Source organism: Ctenopharyngodon idella, chromosome 18, assembly GCF_019924925.1.
Source record: "Ctenopharyngodon idella isolate HZGC_01 chromosome 18, HZGC01, whole genome shotgun sequence".
In the NCBI taxonomy this organism is placed as follows: domain Eukaryota; kingdom Metazoa; phylum Chordata; class Actinopteri; order Cypriniformes; family Xenocyprididae; genus Ctenopharyngodon; species Ctenopharyngodon idella.
In genome coordinates, this window is record NC_067237.1 from 26,701,986 (window position 1) to 26,723,177 (window position 21,192).

The window sequence follows — 21,192 nt, forward strand, 5'->3', positions numbered from 1 at the left end:
ATTTTAGTAGTATTTGTATACTATAATAGTATTTATTAATATTTTGATTGATTGATTTATTTTAGCTTTATTTCAGTTACCAAAACAATTTTATAATGGCTTAGTTAATGATAACACTGCTTTCCACTGCATCTTCCATGTCTAACCACATCTTTGTCTTTTCAAATTTTTTGGAAGATTCTTTAGTCTTCTTAAGGCGAATTTTATTGCTAACATATTATGTGCTCTAAATAAGCACAATTAACTAATATTTTCACACATCACAATAGTTTCACACATAAACATGATATTGATATTTTAGCTTTACAGACTTCCGTTGGTTCCCATATTTTAATCCTGACATCAGGCATCTTCTCTGAGAAATGCTTTTAGTTAATACTGTGAGATCCACAGACATCATGCATCATTATGACTTGTACTAAGCTGTTTCCTGCCAGGCCTCTTGTCATGAATATGCAGTGAGTCTTACCATAGATACTCTAGAGATGCCTCTGACACCGATGCTAATTGTGCATGAGCGTTGAAGGTTAGTGAACACTTAATGTTGCCAGATGCAGCATGTGATGACTAGTGTTCAAACCATGTCCACTACTAAACATTAAAGGGGTCATGTAATGCTTTTTTACATTTTCAACTTTTTTGAGTGCGAGCTGTTTGAGCCTGAAAAAGGTCTGCAAAGTTACAAAGCACAAATCCACTTTAAAGTGAGTTATTCTCTATATCAGTACAGGGTTTTCCTGGGTCAAAAATGGTCTTTGGTGGTGGCAGATGAAGGGAACTTTTAGGACCGATCATAAAGTGCTTAGAACTATTTTATATTTAAAAATCTGTTAATCTTTATGTAAAAAGTCACTGAGTGACTGATTTGAAAAGTAACAAAGTAACACATTACACACAACATAGAAAAAGTGGCCGTTTTATTATTTTGCATTTACACTCCAAGATTCAGTGCACAGATCATTTGACATACAGTACAGTATCAGATTACTATGGTTAACACTTTCAATCGGACTGCAGAAAGGCAGGTATCGTCACATTAAATTATCAAAAAAATCTTTGGCGGGACAAAGACTGGAAAAACCCTGCAGTAAGCTCTGTGTCTGAACTCCCTGAAATGCCTCGTTTGTTCTTGAGTTTTCTTCTAGGAACAAACACGTCACAGTATTCCTCATTTGAATAATTCCCACCCAAGGCATACACAAAAATGGGGCAAAGCATGGTTGAGTGGAGTTAGTAGTGTGTTAAAACTCGCTGTTATTGTAAGGGGCGTGATATTTCTGAAACACGCTCAAAGCGGTTGACCAATCACAACAGTTTTCCAGCCGACCGATCAAAACACACTGTGCTTTTCCGAAGGACGTATTCATAATGACAGGAACTAAACCGAGCGTTACAGGCAGACTGGGAAGAGGTGCTGCAGTGATATAAAATATGTGGAAAAATGTGTTTTTTGAACATTCAAGAATGAAAACCTATTCTCGAAACCCCAAAAACAAATTGAAGACTTTTAAAAAGGGCAGAGTAGGTCCCCTTTTAAAGGATTAGTTCACTTCAGAATTAAAATTTCCTGATAATTTACTCACCCCCATGTTATCCAAGATGTTTATGTCTTTCTTTCTTCAGTCGAAAAGAAATTTTGAGGTTTTTGAGGAAAATATTCAATTTTTCACTGGATTTTTCACTACACGATCCCAGCCAAGGAGTAAGGATCTTGTCTAGCGAAATTTACATAACCACAAATGCTTGTCTTGCACTAGCTCTGTGATGCGCCACGCATTACGTAATCATGTTGGAAAGGTCACGCGTGATGTAGGCGGAAGTGAACTAATCCTTTAAGCTAAAAGTTCTCCAAACCTCTTACACCTCTTAAACCTCTTGTTTGTTTTGGCAGGTATGGAAATGGATTCATTACACACTTTAATGTTGTCTTATTTTCTGCTTTGTATAGCAGGCACAGGAAGAGAAGTGACCCTCCGACCCGTAGGCCCCCAGCTCGCCCCACTGACGCCCACTGCATGGTCCACCCCTCTCAGGGCCACCACGGTAACCATAGCAGCCACGGTAGTCACGGCACCCCAGATTTGGGATCCCCGGTAATGGGCCACTACAGTCCGCGGGATCTGTTGAGAGGAAGAGGACACGTGCCCATGGACAGCCCCGAGAGACGCAGACGGACCGGCCACGGCAGCCTGACCAACATCAATCGGCATGAGTCCTTGAAAAAGATGGAGAGCCCTCCCATCCGTAGGTCCACGTCTTCAGGCCAGTACACGAGCTTCTCCGAGCCTCACGGCAAGAGCCTGGATCCAGAGAGCATCGCACAGGTCAGCGGGAGGCGAGCGACGACGCCCCTCACACCATGCGCAGCAGGCCCAGCCCTGTAACATAGTCAGTTACTGCCTCCTGTTACTAATGACTAATGCATATCTGCAACACACAATCACACACTCACACACTGGGCCTCATTTATGAAACACAAGCAGAGAAAATATCTTTTTAAATCATTTAAACTCCAATTTAAATGTGCTGTGAGCCAATGCTTCTCAATCTTTTTGGCCCCGTTTACACCTAGTATTAAGATGCGATTTTGGTCGATCGGATCACAAGTGGACGACACTAAATACAGGTGTAAACAGGGTCTAAAATGTTTTCAGCTTGTCCACTTTCGACCACTTCCAGAGGTAATCGAAAACACATTTGACCAAATTGCTTTCGTAGTTTAGATGTTTATGTGGCTGAATGCGTTCGAACAGCCACAAAAGACCTCCTATTCTCCGCCTACTGACCTAACACATACACATTATGGGAAGCCAGACGTGATTTAAACTTTGTCGGCTGAAGATCCAAGTTTGGCTTGAAGACCATTCCTGCTTTCTAACACGCACTCACCACGTTTGACATGGTCTTGCTGCTATCAGAGCAGAAACGATAGATGCTGCTCTCCGTTGGTTTTTCCAGCGTCTCCGGTCGCGTTCATTTGTAAATTTCGCAAGCTTATTTCATCCATTAGATCGAAAGATCTGAAAAAACCCATACATTTACCCACCCATAGATTCTTCCCTCGAAGAAATCAGGACAGAAGTGGATAAAAGTGGACAAAAAAGACAGATTGAAACACCAGGTGTGAACGGGAATGTGTCTCCCTCGTCCACTTGAGATCCGATCGACCTAAACGCATTTTAATACCAGGTGTAAACAGGGTTATTAAGTTGTTATTAAACTTTATTTACAGAAACTTGGAGTGTTAGTAGATTAAAATAATTTACCACAATTCACAAATTGTGATGTTTGATAAACTGTATGTCCTTTAGTTTTTTCACTCTTTTTAACAAAAGAATTTACATGATTTTTACAAATATTTTCAATATTTGTAAAATATTTTTCAAAGATCATTTTCTACCCAATAAAATGATTTAGAAATTTATATTAATTATAGAAATGTCCATGACTTTATATCATTTTATTATCATTTTTATCATTATTTTAAATACTTATAAAAGATTAAGTTTGCTGAGGCCCTAGTGAATTTACATGACTGGAAAAGTCATGTAAATTTCCAGTCATTTGTGATTACTAAATAAGGACATTTTTTAAAATAGTTTTGCACACAGAGCAATTTCTACGCAATAAAATATTTTAGAGATCAAAATAGAAAAAAAAATAGAAAAAAATATATTTATATTATTTATATTTTGATTTTTTTTTTTTTTTTTTTTTTCATTTTTAAAAAAAAAATATTTCATTTTAGATATAGTAATCAGGGGAAGAGGAAATTTTAATTTGATTATTTTAAAACTCATTGGCTTGGTTTCACAGACAGGGCTTAGATTAAGCCAGGATTAGGCCTTAGTTAAATTAGGATATTTAAGTAGCTTTTATAAATGTGCCCTAGAAAAATAACATTACTGGTGTGCATCTTGAGACAAAATAATGGCACTGACATATTTTGAGATATGTCAGTGCAAGTTGCTTTCAGTTAAAACAGCTCAGACATGCATTTTAGTCTGGAACTAGGCTTAAGCCTTGTCTGTGAAACTTGGGGATTTTGTCTCACTTTAAACCCTTGGAAGTCTTCTGAGGCCCCCTAATGGCCCCCTTGTTGAAGCTACCGAATTTAAGTGAGAATGGCTTTACAAACGGTTCACACACATTCATTCTGCTTGTGTTTCATCAGTAAGGCCTATTTTCATATTTAAAGTAGTTCTGTAACAAAGATGGTTTTATTGAGTCCATATTCTAGTCCAGAAGAACCTTGATGTCGCACACTAAGTAGTGTCCCCATGGGTCTCACAACCTTTATAGTGTCTGTTTAATACTTGTCTTATATATTGTTTCACTTATACATCAGCTTTGTTTAATACTAACAATCTGACCATTTCATGAACACACATTGTAAGTACATTTTATTTTATCTCACTAGACGTGATGTATCATGTTGTCTGCATGTATTGCATTTGTCTGATGTTTATCATTATTATTATAATTTTGGCCACCTTCACACTCTAATTCTCTGTCTCTCTTCTATAGGACATAGAGGAGACGATGAACACTGCTCTGAATGAGCTGAAGGAGTTGGAGCGGCAGAGTTCTGCTAAACACGCTCCTGACGTGGTGCTGGACACCCTGGAGCAGATGAAGAACGCTCCCACACCGGCCAGCTCCACCGAGTCCCTCAGTCAACTCCATGGCCTCATGCTGCGGCCCGCCGCCACGGAGCCGCCCATGCGCCGTAGCACCAGCTCCTCTAGCGATACCATGAGCACCTTCAAACCCGCCGTGGCCCCGCGCATGGGGGTGCAGCTCAAGCCCCCCGCCCTGCGCCCCAAACCCATGGTGGCGATACCCAAGACGGGAGCGACGCAGCATCCGGCGCCCCCTCCACAGGATCCACTGGACAAATCCTGCACCATGTGATTAACTGTGGGAGATACAGTACATTCAGAGCGACAGAGAGGAAACAATGTAAGATTAGGACCACCGCAGCCAGGTTTTTAGTGGATTTTAATGCCATTGAACATTTTGCAACATTTAATTCGCTTTAAAGAGTGAACTAAAGCAAATATAGGTAACTAAAGATACTAGAAATGGTCAGCATTAATGAGGCGGTAGTTTTAAACAGTGTGTGTATAGAATGCCAATACTATTATAGGGTTTATTAATAAACTAGAATAACATCGGTGACTAAGCATGGTTCAGAAGAGTAGTTAGTTAAACAGGTGTTTACTAAACGGACACTCTTAAATATATTTAAAAGACACCTGCAACTAACAGAAAGCTGTTTATGTGTATCCAAAAACTGTTTGCATGCTTGTCCGACACCTTATTTTTTCCGCAATACTCTGTGTGAATAGATTAAGGAGTTCTGAAAATGATATTAAGGAAAGCAACAAATCACTACAGCTTCCTATGTTGTTAGGGTGACTTTTTATATATATATCAGTAGTTTACATCCACTAGAAAAACTGTTAAATGTGAATAATACAGAAACTAAGCAGGGTCTTTGGTTTCTCTGTTTACAGCATAAGGATTGTGGGAAATGTGTCTTTACATCTCAGAGTGTTTTCTAGTCAGGACTCTGACTGTTTGAAGTTATGATGTGTGGAATGTTGATGTTGGAAACACACTGCCATATAAGGGCATGTGATGTCACATCTTTTGCCCGTCTTGATTGGCTGTTGATGTTGAGCGATTCTAAGTTGAATCAGAAAGGCTTTGCTTTGAATATTATATTTTTGATAGTAATATTTGAATATATGCCCAGGGAGTTTGCGTAAACCACATCCGCTTACGTTGGAGAGAATTTTTCTTTTGTTTTTTTAAGTACTTCACTCATTTTCTTATTTAGAATGAAAGAAATATATATTGTGTATATAAATGTACATCCACTAAACCTTTTTTGTGTCTTTTACGTACATTACTTTCTCCCAGGTCAAATTGGAACAACTTCTCACTAAAAATAATATTTTTTTAGTATCTATCTGCTTAATTAGAGGTAATCTGTGAATAGTAAAGTCTAGCTGCCAAAAAAAAGTAGTTCTTCAAGTGCTGCTTAGAGTTTGATGCGGATAGGCTACGAGAATCATTTCTTTGTCTGCTTAGCTGTCTAAAACGCTCGGCTGAGTTCTATCCTATAAGCATGAACGATAATCCTTTTAGTTGTCATATGCAAGTACTTTTCTAGAAACTTTTGAGGCAATATTTCTTGTTGTTTCACCAAACAAGGGAATGATGCCGATAGCCATGGACTCAGAGACTGTTACTGCAGTACTTTCGTGAGATAGTGCTGTTTCTTTTGTGTGCTAGAGGTCCATTAACCCTTCTTAATAATGTCACATACAGCACCACACCCAAATGAAGTCAGTCACATGACATACCCAAAGACAAATAAATATGTATAGCATCAGTCACTCCAGTGTATTTGCACTCCAAAATGAAAAATCTGGGATTTCGTATACAGTATATCAATCTGATGTTATCTGTGCATCAACATTCACATTATTATGACAGTTTGACAGTAGTTTAGTGTGTGTACTTGTACTGTATTCACTGATAATTATAAAAGAGTTTACTCATATTTAGGTAGAATATGCTATGAAATGTGTTTGGATGATGTTAAGAAATTGCCCATCGCTGAACCAAGGGGACAAACTTTTAAGAAAAATATAAGCAATGCCTGTTTTTAAACATGTAATTATAAGGAACATACTAAAGCCTTTTGATTACCAATTTATATTGAGTGATATTACAAGTGATTACAAAGTGTTTTTTATTTTATTTTCTTTTTTAAGAGTGTACATTACGTTGATATTTGAGATCTTACGTCTCTCAGCTAAGCCTTGAGAAATGTTCTCCCTGCAAAACTACACACAGTAGCAAAATCTCTGTATGTACTTAATTGCTGTTATATCAGTGTGTCCATGTACATTTCTGTACTATGTACTTGTGAAAGTGCCTTTAAAAACTGTTTTAGAGGAACTTCATACAAATGTCCTCTGTGCCGTGGCATTCTTATTTCAGATTCAGTATACCGAGTTGCTAGGGATTACAGTAAATAAATTATTACTAACGTTGTTCTGTTTATTAAGTTGTAAGAATGATCAAATAATAAAGATACTGCTTAGTCATTGTGACATTGCACTTTTATGTAAGACTGTATATTTGGCATGTAACATCCTAACAAGTTGTAGAGCTTTTGGAGGACTGCTCCGTCTTTCAAATAAAGAACATAGTTTGGTCAGTTCACTGCGGTGTTGGTTTGTATCTCCTCCTCCTCCTCAGACTCTGTTGTTTTCTTAAAGGATAAGTTTGTATGTGATGACATTAATAAATACACATGGTGAAGTCTTCACAATGTGATGCTTTCTCTTTATCTTGAGCTGCGTAAAAACAAATTTGTCATTGTTAATGAGGAAGAGTGTCTGAGCATTTTGAAAAACAAGATCTGGTGAAACATGGTTGTTCCAAACACCTTTGTTATGGCTCCTTTAACCCTTATTGAAGATACACCATAGCATTCACCAGTTCAGTAGTCAGAATTTGCTAAGAGCGTAATAATTTATTCATAATAATGAGATGCTACCTGTAAATCATGGTTCTTATGTTTTCATTTCATGCTAATCATAAACAAACTTTTGTTTTCTTACACTATTTTCTTACACAGGCCACAAGCCTCTTCTATTAACATTTTATTGTAATTAATTACCAAACATTAACAATATTATCATTTATAACAAGTGGAATAATCAGCATTAAACTATGATGAGGGATGGCATTAAATCACACAGAGAGAGGAAATATGATAATTCTTTGATTTCAATTAAATTATTGAAAGTGTTAAAAATAATAAGATCTCATCCACCTCCCAGAATTCCTCTTGCCTGCCTGCTGGCAACAAATGTTAATGTTTTTTCTTTATGTGTGAAAAGAAAGAGAATGTGAGATATGACAAACTGGAAACTAGCAGGAAGGAAATGGTTGACTGGAGCAATAGTCACGGTTAAGGGCAATTCAAGTATTACAGAGAACATTTTAAAATGTTTGTTTTTCAGGTTTACAGCTTCGTTGTTTGTCAACCGCCAATAAGACCTCAAAAGAACAAGAGACGAGTTCTTGCAACTAGTGGCTGTGGTTGCCATGGTGACCTATTGCATGGTTTCCTAGAGTTGCAGGCAGATTCCTCATTAAGCCGTCCGCCATATTGGAACGGTCAAAGCCAGTCCGTGAACATTTGAGAGCGAGATGACTGTGCGTCTGCAACCGTAGTTTAAAGTAGCCTATGTATGAATATCTGCATCTGCAATAGACTTCAGCAGATGATTTTGCTAAATTAACACAATACAACAAGACGAAGGCGTAAGACGACATTACAATGTTACCATAGTTTAAAAACCTGTAATATTGAGTTAATATTAACAACACAAACCAACACATTCTCACCTGTGAAAGGTTATCCCATTTCTTCGGGAATTTAAATCTCAGCGGCGGTTTCACTACGAGAAGCTGCGCATCATTGATTTTTACTGTGAGCGACGAGACGCTGAAGTTGACCGTTCCAAGATGGCGAGCGCACTGACGTGTCTAGACTCTGGAGCGGTCGAAGGCAATGGTGGTATATCTATGGTTGCAGGCAGCAGGGGGCGCCAAAGACCAGCATCAGTTTCGCTTTCGTTTCCGTTTAAATGCCCCAAAACATCGGCCAAACCCTAAGCAGTGAAAACTAATACTGTTGTTGACGGCATCAACGAAAATGACGTCTATCGTCTCTAGACACATATTTAACTTTCTCTGCAAACATGAAGGCTGTACGGACTATGGTAAAGTCGAGAGGAATTTACGGCAGAGTTTCACGGTGGCGGATCAGGTTTTGTCTCAGGTGCTCCATGATCACCAGAGGTTTGTTATAATTCAGGATGAAGGCTCGAATCCCAGAAGCTCCATACCAGCTGCTGACAGCCTGATCTTAGCCAAAACCTCACTGCGAGTGTGTAAAAATGACAAATGTACCGGGTGTGAAGAACTACACCTCTGCAGGTACTTTGTATGTGGAAATTGCAGATTTGGGTAAGTAAACTTTGAGTTCCCTCTTAGGCCAGCCAGTTGTTATAAATATGTACAAGTATATGCCATAAACTTTTAGATAGAGACAAGATATATACGCCTTTTCAACGTGTCTTCCTTAAAACTAACTAGCTTCCGTGTTTGTGTTAGTACTATTTGATTAGTCATTACATACCTGTATAATGAGTAAAAAACCAGTTGAAGCTAGTAAGATGAGAAATGTTACCAGTATCAATTCTTGTCTCACAAATAGTTACAATATTTACTCTAAGAACCAGTAAAGTTGGAATAGGTGCCAGCAATAATTGGACTACAGCATACATACTAAATATATGCATATTTACACAAAATAATATTTACACAATTTTTGCTTAGACACAATTACAACTTGTTTGGAAATTACACAATTATATAACAACTCTGTGTGTTATATTTAGATTATCTGTTTATGGTAGAACATACAGTTTCACTTTATATAAATATATTTAATTTGCCTTATTTTTCATTCTTAGGGCAAAATGCAAAAATTCCCATGACTTGACATCAGCACATAATTCTGACCTCCTGAAAAATAACGATCTTTATGGCCTTGCGAGTGGAGAGTTGTTTCAACTTCTGCTTCAAAATGACCCTTCATTACTTCCAGAGGTAAATATCTATTAATCAGGTTTGCTATTTAGCTCATTCTTTATTTAGGTGACTCTTGTAAAGTCATATCAGACTCTGGATGGCATTTGAGGGAGGGAGAACATTTCTAATTTGACTTTAATATATCTAGATTGTAAACATTAACCTTTCCTCTGCATGGGCATGTCTCACTCTGCATAACAAGGGAAGTGATTACAGAAGCTGTGTACTCTGACCCAGGATGGCCGAACACACACAACATCTACTTATTTTCACATAGTGACTACAGTATGTGACTCTCATCTTTTGTGATTTGTCTAGGTGTGCCCCCACTACAACAAGGGGATTGGTGAATATGGCAGTTGCAAATATCAAACAAAGTGTACCAACCTGCACCTCTGCCAGCACTTCCTGCAGGATGACTGTAAGTTTGGAAAAGGCTGCAAAAGGCTCCACAGCTTTGATGCAAATGCCCTGAAAATTCTGAATGCCCGAGGACTCGGTCCAGAAAACATGAGCAAACTCCTCAGGCTTTACAAGAGCAAGTTACTAATTGCTTCTTCCGCTTTCAAGAAAAGTGAGACAGGTAAATGAAAACAAAAGAGCCACTGATTCTGTTTATGTATTTAGCACACATTATTTTGCACTGAACAAAAATAGCTGTATATTACTGCTCTATTTGTTTTGTACTTCTCCTCCGTGTCTCATTCCATTCTGTTTTCTATCTGGACAGCAGCTCTACCAGCAGTGAGAGGACGCACCAAACACAAATCCAGTAGCTCTATCAGTGAAGCGGATCAAAATGAAATCTGTCTCTTTTTCATACGCACTGGATGTAGCTTCAAAGGTGATGTCAGTGAATATCCTTAATGCTAATCACAAACAAGAGCTGCGTCCGAAATCACATGTCTAGTAGGTACTACATTTTGTTTGAAACTTACTTTACGGCTGTAAACGTTCTGTTTAGTATGAAAATGGGTAGAAATTTGAATGTACTACATACATAGGGGAGAGTGGGGTAAGATGAGCCATTTTTTACTTATGTGGTCCTCAAGATAAGGGAAAATGAGGCAGAAGTACAATCAAAGACTATAGAATAACACAAGACATGTCACTCGTATTGTTTTGAATGGGAGAAAGTGTAACGCTCAATATGGCGGAATAAGTCCCGCCTTCAAAATAAGAGCCAATCGCCGACCTGTAAAGTCATCGCGTCACTGCAGCGGCCGTTAGAAGCACCGGTTTCTATAGAAACAGTCAGACTCGCGCCTCCGAAATGAGGCACAGGAGACGCGCATTTAGGTCTGCGCATGCGCATTAGCTTGATCCAGCCTAAATACTGGTTTTTTTTGTCATGATTTGAGCGTTTGGAAAACAAATTTATGAGACAGTTGTTGTCAGATTTCATTGGTGATTTCAAATATGAAATTTAATCGAAAGCTTGGCAAACAGCTTTGGAGAATTTGATGTTTCCCCATTCAAAGAGATAGGAGCTGCATGATGCCCAGGATGCCCGAGCGGCGTTTCAAAGATGGCCGCCGAGTGAAATGACTTGTCTTAAAGGGACTTTGGTACAATGGAAGTATTTAAAGTAATTTCAGGATGTTTCTTATCACTTTAAATGATCAGAATACATCTATGACAAAGGGTTCTAAAAATATGGCTTCTTATTAAAAAAAAGTGTTCCTCTGGCTCAATTTACCCCAGGTCAGGGGTAAGTTGAGCCGAGTCAGTTGGTGGGTGTAAACTGACCATCTAACTGAATCTGAATCAAACCCATGTGAAATTTTAAAGATGATGTACCTATTTTAAAAACTAATTTAATAATCACATTTCCTTTTACAAATATTCTTTGTAAAAATATTTTACAAATATTTATTTTTTAAAGCTAAATTAAACAACATAAAACCAATCAAATGAAGTTGAAATTTCAGTATGTTTAATTGTTTGCATTTCTGAAACAATATGTTGAACACCAAAGTTGTAACCTTCATATAAACAGACTAAACAGAGTTTGTTGAGTAAAATTAAATAAAAACTAAGTAAGAATGAATAAATGTCACTGAAACTAATAAACATTTTAGTCAAAAGGTTCTTGACATGGTAGTTTTTCTGCAATGTCGACCATGTTAGGCCATTAGAGACTACAGGTGGAAAGATATATATGATTAAACATCTTCTGGTTCGTATCAGAGAAGGATTTGGTGTACTTGTACACTATTCCTATCAAATAAACTCAAAAATAAAATTAAACTAAACCAGTTGCACAATAATACATTGAAATGACACCAGTTTATAGTTCAGATTTAACTTAAATTCATTGCCTTATGGTGGGGTAAGTTAAAACGCTGGCTCACTTTGCCCCATAGCTGCCATTTTAGGAAAAGCTAGCTAGCTTACCAATTCAGAATAATATTTAGCTAAATGACTTGCATGGTTTTATACGTTGCTAAATCACCAATATGCATCATAAATAGTTTTAGACCTGGACAAATTTGCTTTGATGTAACGGCCATTACATCTGTTATGTTAAAATTTTACTTTGACAAGCCAAAAACTGTTTTTAAAGTAAATAAGTGACTTCCACTCTTCCCATGTGCTTCTCCTTTTCACAGTCTGGCAGAAATGATGGGTGGTTCTAAAATACATGGTCACATGACAATAAAATGGTACGGTTGCTAAGATACAGGGGGTGGGTCAACTTACCCACTGGCTCATCTTACCTCGCTCTCCCCTACATGTATTGTCACTGTCACGTGACCTACCATTGTCAGTTGCGTCGCTTCACTGCTGTTCGTAACTCTTCTCCCTCTCCCGTGGTTTCATGGGATGGTAAAGTGTCCATCGAACATGCACTCCAGAATCTCGGCAGAAGTAGTAGGCCATCTGGGTACTTTTCGCCTACTGTTTTTTAGGATTATATGAATTTAGACATACTAAATTTTTTTTTTTTTGGTGTACAGTTTTTCGCATACTATATAGTATGAACTATGGAAGTAGGCATATTCTGGTGCAGCAAAGAGTTTCTCAACCTTAAAAATTTAAAATATATTTATTTTACATTATATAGCATAAATAAAAAACAAAAAAATAGCATAATTTTATAGTTTTCTATACCATAAATAAAATATGCAAAATAATAAAATAAAATATGCATAATAATAACTTAAAAAAGTGAAATGCGTGCTTCAGTGTGACCTGGACACAAAGGTATTTCTCCCCAATTCTGTTATGTGGGGGTGAAGGGGAACAAAAATTATGGTACTTAAAGGGTTAGTTCACCCAAAAAAATGAAAAATCCATAGACAGCAATATAATCAACACTTTTTTAAAGGTCCAGAATAAAATATGCAAAATAATAAAATAAAATATGCATAATAATAACTTAAAAAAGTGAAATGCGTGCTTCAGTGTGACCTGGACACAAAGGTATTTCTCCCCAATTCTGTTATGTGGGGGTGAAGGGGAACAAAAATTATGGTACTTAAAGGGTTAGTTCACCCAAAAAAATGAAAAATCCATAGACAGCAATATAATCAACACTTTTTTAAAGGTCCAGAAAGGTACTAAAGACATTGTTAAAATAGTCGACGTGACTGCAGTGGTTCAACCTTAATTGCAATGAGAGTACTTTTTGTGCGCAAAAACATACATCTTCTGTGTCATTCTCATACGTTGTTTACGCCCAGCGCTTCCAGGTTCTACATCAGAACGCAGACTCATTATTGGCCAGCTCCCGCGTCAGCATCACACGTTCACTGTGCTTACTGCGTCAGCTGCGTAAGGATAATGACAGGGAAAAGAAGACATTGTTGAATAAAGTCGTTATTTTTGTTTTGTTTTTGCACACAAAAAGTAAAAAAATTAAGGTTGAACCACTGTAGTCACGTCAACTGTTTTAACAATGTTTTTAGTACCTTTCTGGACCTTGAAAGTGGTGATTATATTGCTGTCTATGGACGAGGCATAAACCTCTCGGATTTCATCAAAAATATCTTAATTTGTGTTCTGAAGATGAACGAAGGTCTTTTGGGTGTGGATGACATAAGGGTGAGTAATTAATGACAGAATTTTCATTTTTGTGTGAACTAACCATTTAGAAAATGGGACCAAAAAAGTTTGAGAACATCTTTACGTTAAACAAGAAACCCATTTGATTAAGTGTTTTTTCTTCTCAAAGCAATGTGTTTGACATCCCATCATTTGTGTTCCTCTAGACAAGTGTGCCCGTTTTCACCACCATCTACCCTATAAATGGCAGATATTACAGAAGGATGGAACTACATGGGGTGACTTACTGAATGAAGAGGAGGTTGAGAAGGAATACTGCAGTCCAGCTAATGTTCTGTGGTATAAATAGATACACATATATGTACTCGGTGGTATTTTAATGGATTTTCTAATAACATTAAATTTTTAAATCTAGCGTTTCATCACTTCCCAAAGTTACTGATGCCACTTTAGAAATGCTTTGTCAGTTGTGATTATTCTATTTTGTGTCCAATAGAGTACCTCCGGGATGACGTGTTTTTGTAGGGCAACCCGGAAGTTTTGTAGGCCAACCCGCACGGGTTCCCTCGATCGAAAGCCAATTCATTTTTCCCATAGACTTTTGGAAAATCGCAAAAAATAAGCTCTGTGTTTAACAAAGAGTTATGACACTTACACGTTGTTTATCAAGATAATCTTTACAAGTTAACACAACATCTATACATTTTGAAGCCTAAATAAAGTCGTCAGATATAAAAAGCTAACTGTAGGCTATAAACGGATTACAGCACACCATGGTTGCGGATCAACGTCACCACCACCAAGCTTCCTCACACTTTAATTTAAAAAAACAACTTTATTTAAAAACATGCTCGCTGATTATGAATACTTATCCACTTTTTCATAAGAAATGCTATCCAAATGTCCTGTTTGTTATGATGACGTCTAAAGTCCCCGCCAAAGGAAGTAGTCCCTTTTAGCAATTTGTTAGCAACCGCCGTTTTTAAGACACAATAAAGGTTTAAAAAAAATCACAAGCGGGTTATAACTGGTGTGTTTTATGTCATAGATCAAAACATGAAAATATTTAGAGGCTTTGTTATCCACAAACCTTATTTCAGGCGATTTAGTAAAAACCCATTCAAAAAACCCATAGACTTTATGACGATGGAACCGGAAGTCCTAAAATGCTAACTCGCTTCCGGGTTTTGCCTACAAAAACACGTCATCCCTGAGGTACTCTATAAGAGGGAAGGTTACTGAGATAAAATGATTAATATTCATCTGGTCATGTGATTGTAATATGTCAGACATATTATGTCTGCTCCTATGATGAGACCCGCTTCATGTAAAATAAAAAGTATTTTATTAAGTTAGTGATGTGACATGCAATGTTTCAACTTTTAGTAGTCATTTCTTTATATGCAAAACTTTATTAATGAGGAGGAAAATAGTGCCCAATTAAAGATTGTACATGTTGTACGTGTGTATCTGCAGTGGCCAGAAATTGTATAGTGGTTTATCATGATTTTTATAACACCTTTTACCTCACTTGTTGCGTTTTCTATGTTGCAGTATTATCCAGAGCAGCTCGGGAAATCAGGTAGTGGACTTTATGTCAATGACTTGCGGAGTGTCAGAAATCCGTCGGCTGTCCACAGCATCTTCTGTTACTAAACCACCCCATTTCATTCTGACCACTGAATGGATCTGGTACTGGAGGAATGACAAGGGAGGTTGGACGGAGTATGGCAAAGGGGTCAGTGACACAAACGATTCTAAAGCCTGTTCTTGAAGAATAATACATTTACAGTGTAATATTGTACATAACATAATACATAACAGTGTAAAATTATACATAACAGTGTAAATATGTTAGCTTTTAACTAAATTTCACAGCAGTTATTGTTTGACTCTTACAGGAAGATTCTAAACTCGTGGCATCAGTCACCTCAGAAGACCTCGAGAAACATTACCTGGCTGACAGTGAAAAGGAGATCACATTCACTTCACAGAACCATCAATACATCCTCAAATTTAAAGGTACTTAACAGTGTTGTTACTATTAACGAAAACTAAACCGTTTCTTTATTTCTTTATTGAAATAAAGCTGAAATAATATTAGAATAAAATAAATATTAAATATTAGATTAAAAACTAACACTGAAATAATAAAAAAAAAAGCTAAAAAGAAATATGAAATAACTAATAACAATGACAAAAAGCACATAAAATTACTTAAACCTAGATTATAACAAAATTGAGAATATAAAAATAAAGCTAAAATAAAATATACATAAAAATACATAAAAATTACTAAAATAAGATTAGTACTTAATTATGCAACATTGACATTAACTTTTTTATGGGAGTAAACAACAGTGTTTGACATGATGTTTTGACAAATCATTTTCAGAGATGTGCCAGCAAAATGTGAAGTACAAAACTGTAAGAGACATTAGAAGAAGACCACGTTTTGTTTCTGCTGAAGATGTTAAGAGCAAAATCAAGGGGTATGATATACTGTACCATTTGTCCATCACATGCACACACATTAAACATGATTTATTTGTTGTCCAGTGCACTTTAGTATATGGTGTTTTAATTAGAAGCGAGTCTTCAGACAGCTCAGCATCTTCTTCTGTGGAAGTTCCTCCTTATTGGGACAAAGGAGCTCTTCCTAGCTTCACCTACAAGGTACATAGTCCAATCTCATTGAGGTCAAGCAATTATTAAACGCTATGGGAATCAATTCTGTACTGTACTTAGGGTTATACTGTAGATGAAAATTAGTATTACTCTTACTACTCATTTAGCATTTTATCCAAAGCAACTTACAAATGTAGAACATCACTTAGTTTTTATGTTTGTTATCAAAGTATGTCATGTAATTATAGTGAATTTCTGAAACTACTGTAAAACAGTGTAATGTTTCCTCAGATTATTCCTCTGCAAAGCTCTTCCAAGGAGTACCAAAGGGTGGGATCAATGTTTAATAGAACAATGCCCAAACGCATCATTCGCAGCATTGAGAGGGTGCAGAATCCTTCTCTCTGGAAGGTCTTTCAGTGGTATGTTTCTTCTTATATTTCTTCATAACATTTCACTAGAAAAACAACATGACTTTACTGTAAGAAAATTACATATTGTACTTAAGCGATACTGTATTTGTAAAAACTACCATTTTGGACAATCAGATCTTTTGGATCTGCAAAGAAATGATGCTAGAGCTTTTCTCAGAAATACAAAGTTCTGTAATGAAACTCTAGATGGCACAGGCTAATAGGTCCTTTAACTTAACCTGCTCTTAATCACATCTATAGGGCACAGCTGATTGGTTCCTGCTGTATCAGTAGCCAATGAGCTTGCATGCTTAACCTTCAAAATACTTTGGTAGCATTGCCTTAGCAGTGCAGTGTGTATCAGACACCCTCCACCTTCCCCAGCTCCACCTGTATAGATCTACTACGGGTAATTCATGAACGCTATATTGTACAGCAGCAGCATGTCTTGCTCACAGCAGTGTGTCGTGTATGTTTTAGCAGTAGCAAGTCCTGTACTTGCAGCAGCAGCAGCATAGCAGATCTATTCCGCCAAGACCAAACATATCAACATTGTCATACCCGTTACCATGCCAAACACTCCGAGAGTTGTCATGACAGAACTAACTTCACTTTTGAGCCATTTTAGTAAATGTATGAAGTCATTACCCCTCAAGATCACACACGTAGTTTATCACTTTAACTATGAACATGTTCCATGAATGTGTGATGACCATGTAGGGGAATTTGCAGTTAATGACCCAATGACCAGGTATGATGAATGAAGACCAGGAGTCACAGTTAAAAATAAATAAATTGAAGAAAATTTTACTGAAGAATAGTTTGCAGTTTCATCAGCAGAAATCAGCTTCAACACTCACAAGGAGTTTGTAGGCCGCTCTGTGTACACATTCAATGCAGCAGCAATTATACTCTTTACAGAGTCATTACTTCAGGTTGAATTATTCTGATTGGCTAAGAAACAGATAAACACATATGTACTGATAGGCAGAAGCACATCTCCATCGATTATCCGGATGACACCAAGACCATGGTTTAGGCACGAAGTGACCTGGTCACAGATATGCGTTTCTGGGTGCCAGTTTGTCCACCTCTCCAATATAGGATCTGTAACAAAAAATACTAGCGCACATACACGGATACAACTTCAAGGTTGAAGTTGGTTGAGCAGGATATTTCACCACAACATACTGATAACATGTTCTCACTCACAGTAAGAGGTACAGTCTAGTGATTGAAGATGAAAGGTAAAATAGCTGCTTAATCATACACTTGAAGAAGTCATTGAAATCATTTAATATTTAGAAGGATGAGTATAGAGTAATAATAATTTCTTTGTATTTTGCTTCAAAAATGTGCTGGTGCTGTTTTTCTTAAAAAAAAAAAAAAAAAAATGCTGATATTTACCCCACCAAAAAAATGTGGATTTTACCCCATGGGACGCAATTTTTATCGGGGACCCCCTGAAACGTGACTGGGCTAGTTTTGGGTTAGTTTTGAGTAGTAATTGGGCAGGTTTTGTTGTGAAAACCTGGAAACCCTGACTCGAATATACGTCACAATAGGGAAAAAAAGACGATTGCAACTTGTTTCATGCCGACTTTAATGTTAATTAAATAATGTAAATGAAGTGTGGCCTAAGTATCCAAATACACTTTGTATAATGTACTGTACAAGTATGAATAAATATTTACATTCTAAGCGGGTAGTAATAGTATTTTGAATATGGTATATTCGGTTTATTGATCTTGTTTATGTTTTTTTTTTCTAGGCAAAAAGAACAAATGAATTTGAAGAATGGAGGGAGTGGTGTGGACCAGCGTTACCTTTTCCATGGTACGGATGAGTCTTACATAGAGGCCATCTGTGAGCAGAACTTTGACTGGAGGATCTGTGGCAGTCATGGGACAAGTTATGGGAAAGGTATTTGTACATTTTCTTCTTCTTTGCAGCATATAACTGCTCTTCATCATATTATGTACAATGAATGTTATTATTAAATACTATTGTCTGTTTCTGAATTGATTTTTAATGATTAACAGGCAGCTATTTTGCCAGAGATGCCTTATACTCTGACAGATATGCAAAATCCAGGAACGGCAAGACCAAGAAGATGTTTGTGGCACTGGTGCTAGTCGGAGACTTCACAAGGGGTAACTGTAGTTTACTCCGTCCTCCACAGAAACCCCACAGTCAAAGCTTTTACGACAGCTGTGTTGACAATGAGACTAACCCGGCCATTTTTGTTGTGTTTGAGAAATTCCAGATCTATCCTGAGTACATCATTGAATACTCTTAATTTGTATAGTATCAAAATATTTTTAAATATATTTGATACATTTAAACATTCTAATAACGTAAAGCAGGTCTGTTTGTTTACTTAATTCTTGAAATAGTTCTGAATGTCCTGTTACATAAACAATTCATGTTAAAGTCCTCCTGTAGTAAATAATTCTATCCGTTAAAACTCATCTTTGATCACCAAAATTACATAGTTAAAGGTTTTTTTTTTTCCTGTGAAGAAAATTCTTAATGCCTTTTAAAATAGCTTGAATGTAACTCTACATGCTTGCTTCATTTATTACACGCAGATCTATGAATATGATAATTAGCCTCGCCTCCACTCACTCGCAAGAGCTCAGAGATCCACTCGGTCAACTTACTGAGGTTTCACAATGGTATCGCTTTTTACAATGTCTGACGGTAATTAATATGATTAGCCTTGTTTGACTACTTTATCAAACAGCCATAATAAGTTGCTAATGTTACACAAACCATGTTCCCGTTCTTCATCTCAGAATCAGACAGCTGTCTTCTAACAATCAATATCCTTAGAAACGCTTCAAACAACTTAGAAGTGGAGAAAGGCACATAGTTCATCGTAATACACCCGCTATATTGCTAAATCTACCCGATTTTTCATATCAACAGAAAAATATACCGGGATAACCTGCCTTCTTTTGAGACTCCCTTGCACGGTCAGTTAATGATATGCTAAAGCTGATGTCACAAACACCAGTGATTTCAAACCGCATTTTTGAAACTGTCTTTAGATCACTGCAGTTTTAAAGAGAAAATACTCAGCAACGGTTTTGACTTTGTACATGGTTTGTCTTAAAGCATATTAAAAACACCTAGACATATAAACATTAAAGACTTGATTTTCACCACAGGGGGACTTTAACATCACTGAACATTTCCATAATCTACAACTCTTGGGCATTTAAAGTATTGTCTTTCAAGAACACGTTTGTGGGGTATTACATATTGGGTAATTGTGTATTATCATAATTAATTTTACTAAACCATCTGTGGCAGATATAGCAGGAATAAAATAACTGGATTTTATGTATTTATATAGTAGTTGCAATAATTTCCTTGTTGGCTTTGGCACTGAGAAAGTTTTTAATACCTGATCAGTTGTATAGTCAAAGGCTTATCACTTAAGTATATATCAATCAGTAATTCAATTTTATTGCACTAGATTTTAAAGCGGTATATGAAGAGTAAATGATGTAGTTGAGAATTGTAAAAACATTGAGCATTACCCAAGCCCTTGAATTACTCAAGCATTACTAATTGATGTTTTATGTATTTTTATGTTCAATGAGGAGGAAGGAATTAAAGTACTGATACTGTTACAGACCGGTACTTTGTACTATTATTTTCATTATTATTATTATTATTTAGAAATATATTTATATAAATAAATATATAAAACAGCCCAACTAAAATAAGTTTACCAAAAAATGAAAATTCTGTCATCAGAAACAGATGTGGTTGGATCGAGTCTGTGTGTACCAAGAGCTCCTGTAGAAAACCACAACAAATTCCTTACCTGGCGAATAAAGCTCTGATTCTGAGGCGGCAAGCTGAACTTTATTTGCATCAGCTGATTCAGAAAAGATCTGACTAAATTCAAATCAAATCAAAAATTGCTACTCATGAATGTGCTAAGAAAATGTAGGGTGGGTGGCTATCGCATGGCTTCAGAAGACTTAAAATATAGTGCACGAGTCGTATAAACCACTTCTATGGTGCATTAAGACGTTTACCTTTTGTGTTTAGGCCAAATTCATAATTACAAAATTTTATTTTTGTGAACTATCCCTTTATCTATGTCAGTCTTTCAGTTAGTATTTGACTTTGAACTTTTGCTTACTGTTTCCACCCATCACATTTCTTGGGAAAATGCTGATATGCAAATTACAGCACAGCTATAAACAATACAGTTTGACAAATAACTATGAAAGATTTGCAGCATTTAATACCCAAAACAAAATCGCAACTTAAATTGTAGTTAAAAATTTACAAATGCTAAATATTATTGCTCAAATATGCATTGAAAAACTGGCAAGGGGAAGTAGAACATTTACCGGGAAATCATTAGAGGACGTGGCGCAGGTCAGGTCTGTGACAGACAAGATATTATTGGTGAGTCACTGCGCCCCCTGGT

At 36.7% G+C, this 21,192-nt stretch overlaps 2 protein-coding genes across 8 annotated transcripts in view; both read left to right on the forward strand.

Moving 5' to 3' along the window:
* The window catches only part of srgap1a (SLIT-ROBO Rho GTPase activating protein 1a), a 108,117-nt gene extending 100,875 nt beyond the window's left edge, over positions 1-7,242 (forward strand). For 2 of the 5 annotated variants that reach the window (XM_051869756.1, XM_051869758.1), the window contains exons 21-22: positions 1,952-2,324; positions 4,528-7,242. In XM_051869756.1, coding sequence (XP_051725716.1) covers positions 1,952-2,324; positions 4,528-4,914 — 760 coding nt within the window. In that variant the 3' untranslated portion in view covers positions 4,915-7,242. Of the gene's footprint in view, positions 1-1,948; positions 2,389-4,527 lie in introns of all 5 variants that reach the window. The other 3 variants (XM_051869755.1, XM_051869757.1, XM_051869759.1) reach the window with 2 other exon arrangements.
* A 1,411-nt stretch (positions 7,243-8,653) lies between these two features.
* parp12a (poly (ADP-ribose) polymerase family, member 12a) lies at positions 8,654-20,377 on the forward strand. Of its 3 annotated transcripts, XM_051869779.1 has the most exons (12): positions 8,655-9,060; positions 9,570-9,705; positions 10,006-10,270; positions 10,418-10,531; positions 13,902-14,034; positions 15,250-15,433; positions 15,597-15,717; positions 16,091-16,187; positions 16,284-16,371; positions 16,615-16,745; positions 18,508-18,659; positions 18,779-20,377. In XM_051869779.1, exons 1-12 carry the CDS (start codon positions 8,747-8,749, stop codon positions 19,033-19,035), a joined length of 1,992 nt encoding a protein of 663 aa, XP_051725739.1. In that variant the 5' UTR covers positions 8,655-8,746; the 3' UTR covers positions 19,036-20,377. The 3 variants fall into 3 exon arrangements, with proteins under 3 accessions (XP_051725738.1, XP_051725739.1, XP_051725737.1); XM_051869778.1 differs by having other exon boundaries at positions 8,654-9,060; positions 10,421-10,531; positions 16,091-16,371; XM_051869777.1 differs by having other exon boundaries at positions 16,091-16,371.
* Positions 20,378-21,192: the final 815 nt, after the last annotated feature.

What these genes read in the sequence shown, in the direction of transcription:
- parp12a (XM_051869777.1), top strand. Translation starts at nt 8,747, where the DNA reads ATGACGTCTATCGTCTCTAGACACATATTTAACTTTCTCTGCAAACAT. An exon ending in CACTGGATGTAGCTTCAAAG is followed by an intron (nt 10,532 to 13,901) that starts GTGATGTCAGTG and finishes GTGTTCCTCTAG; the next exon opens with ACAAGTGTGCCCGTTTTCAC. An exon ending in TGGGACAAGTTATGGGAAAG is followed by an intron (nt 18,660 to 18,778) that starts GTATTTGTACAT and finishes AATGATTAACAG; the next exon opens with GCAGCTATTTTGCCAGAGAT.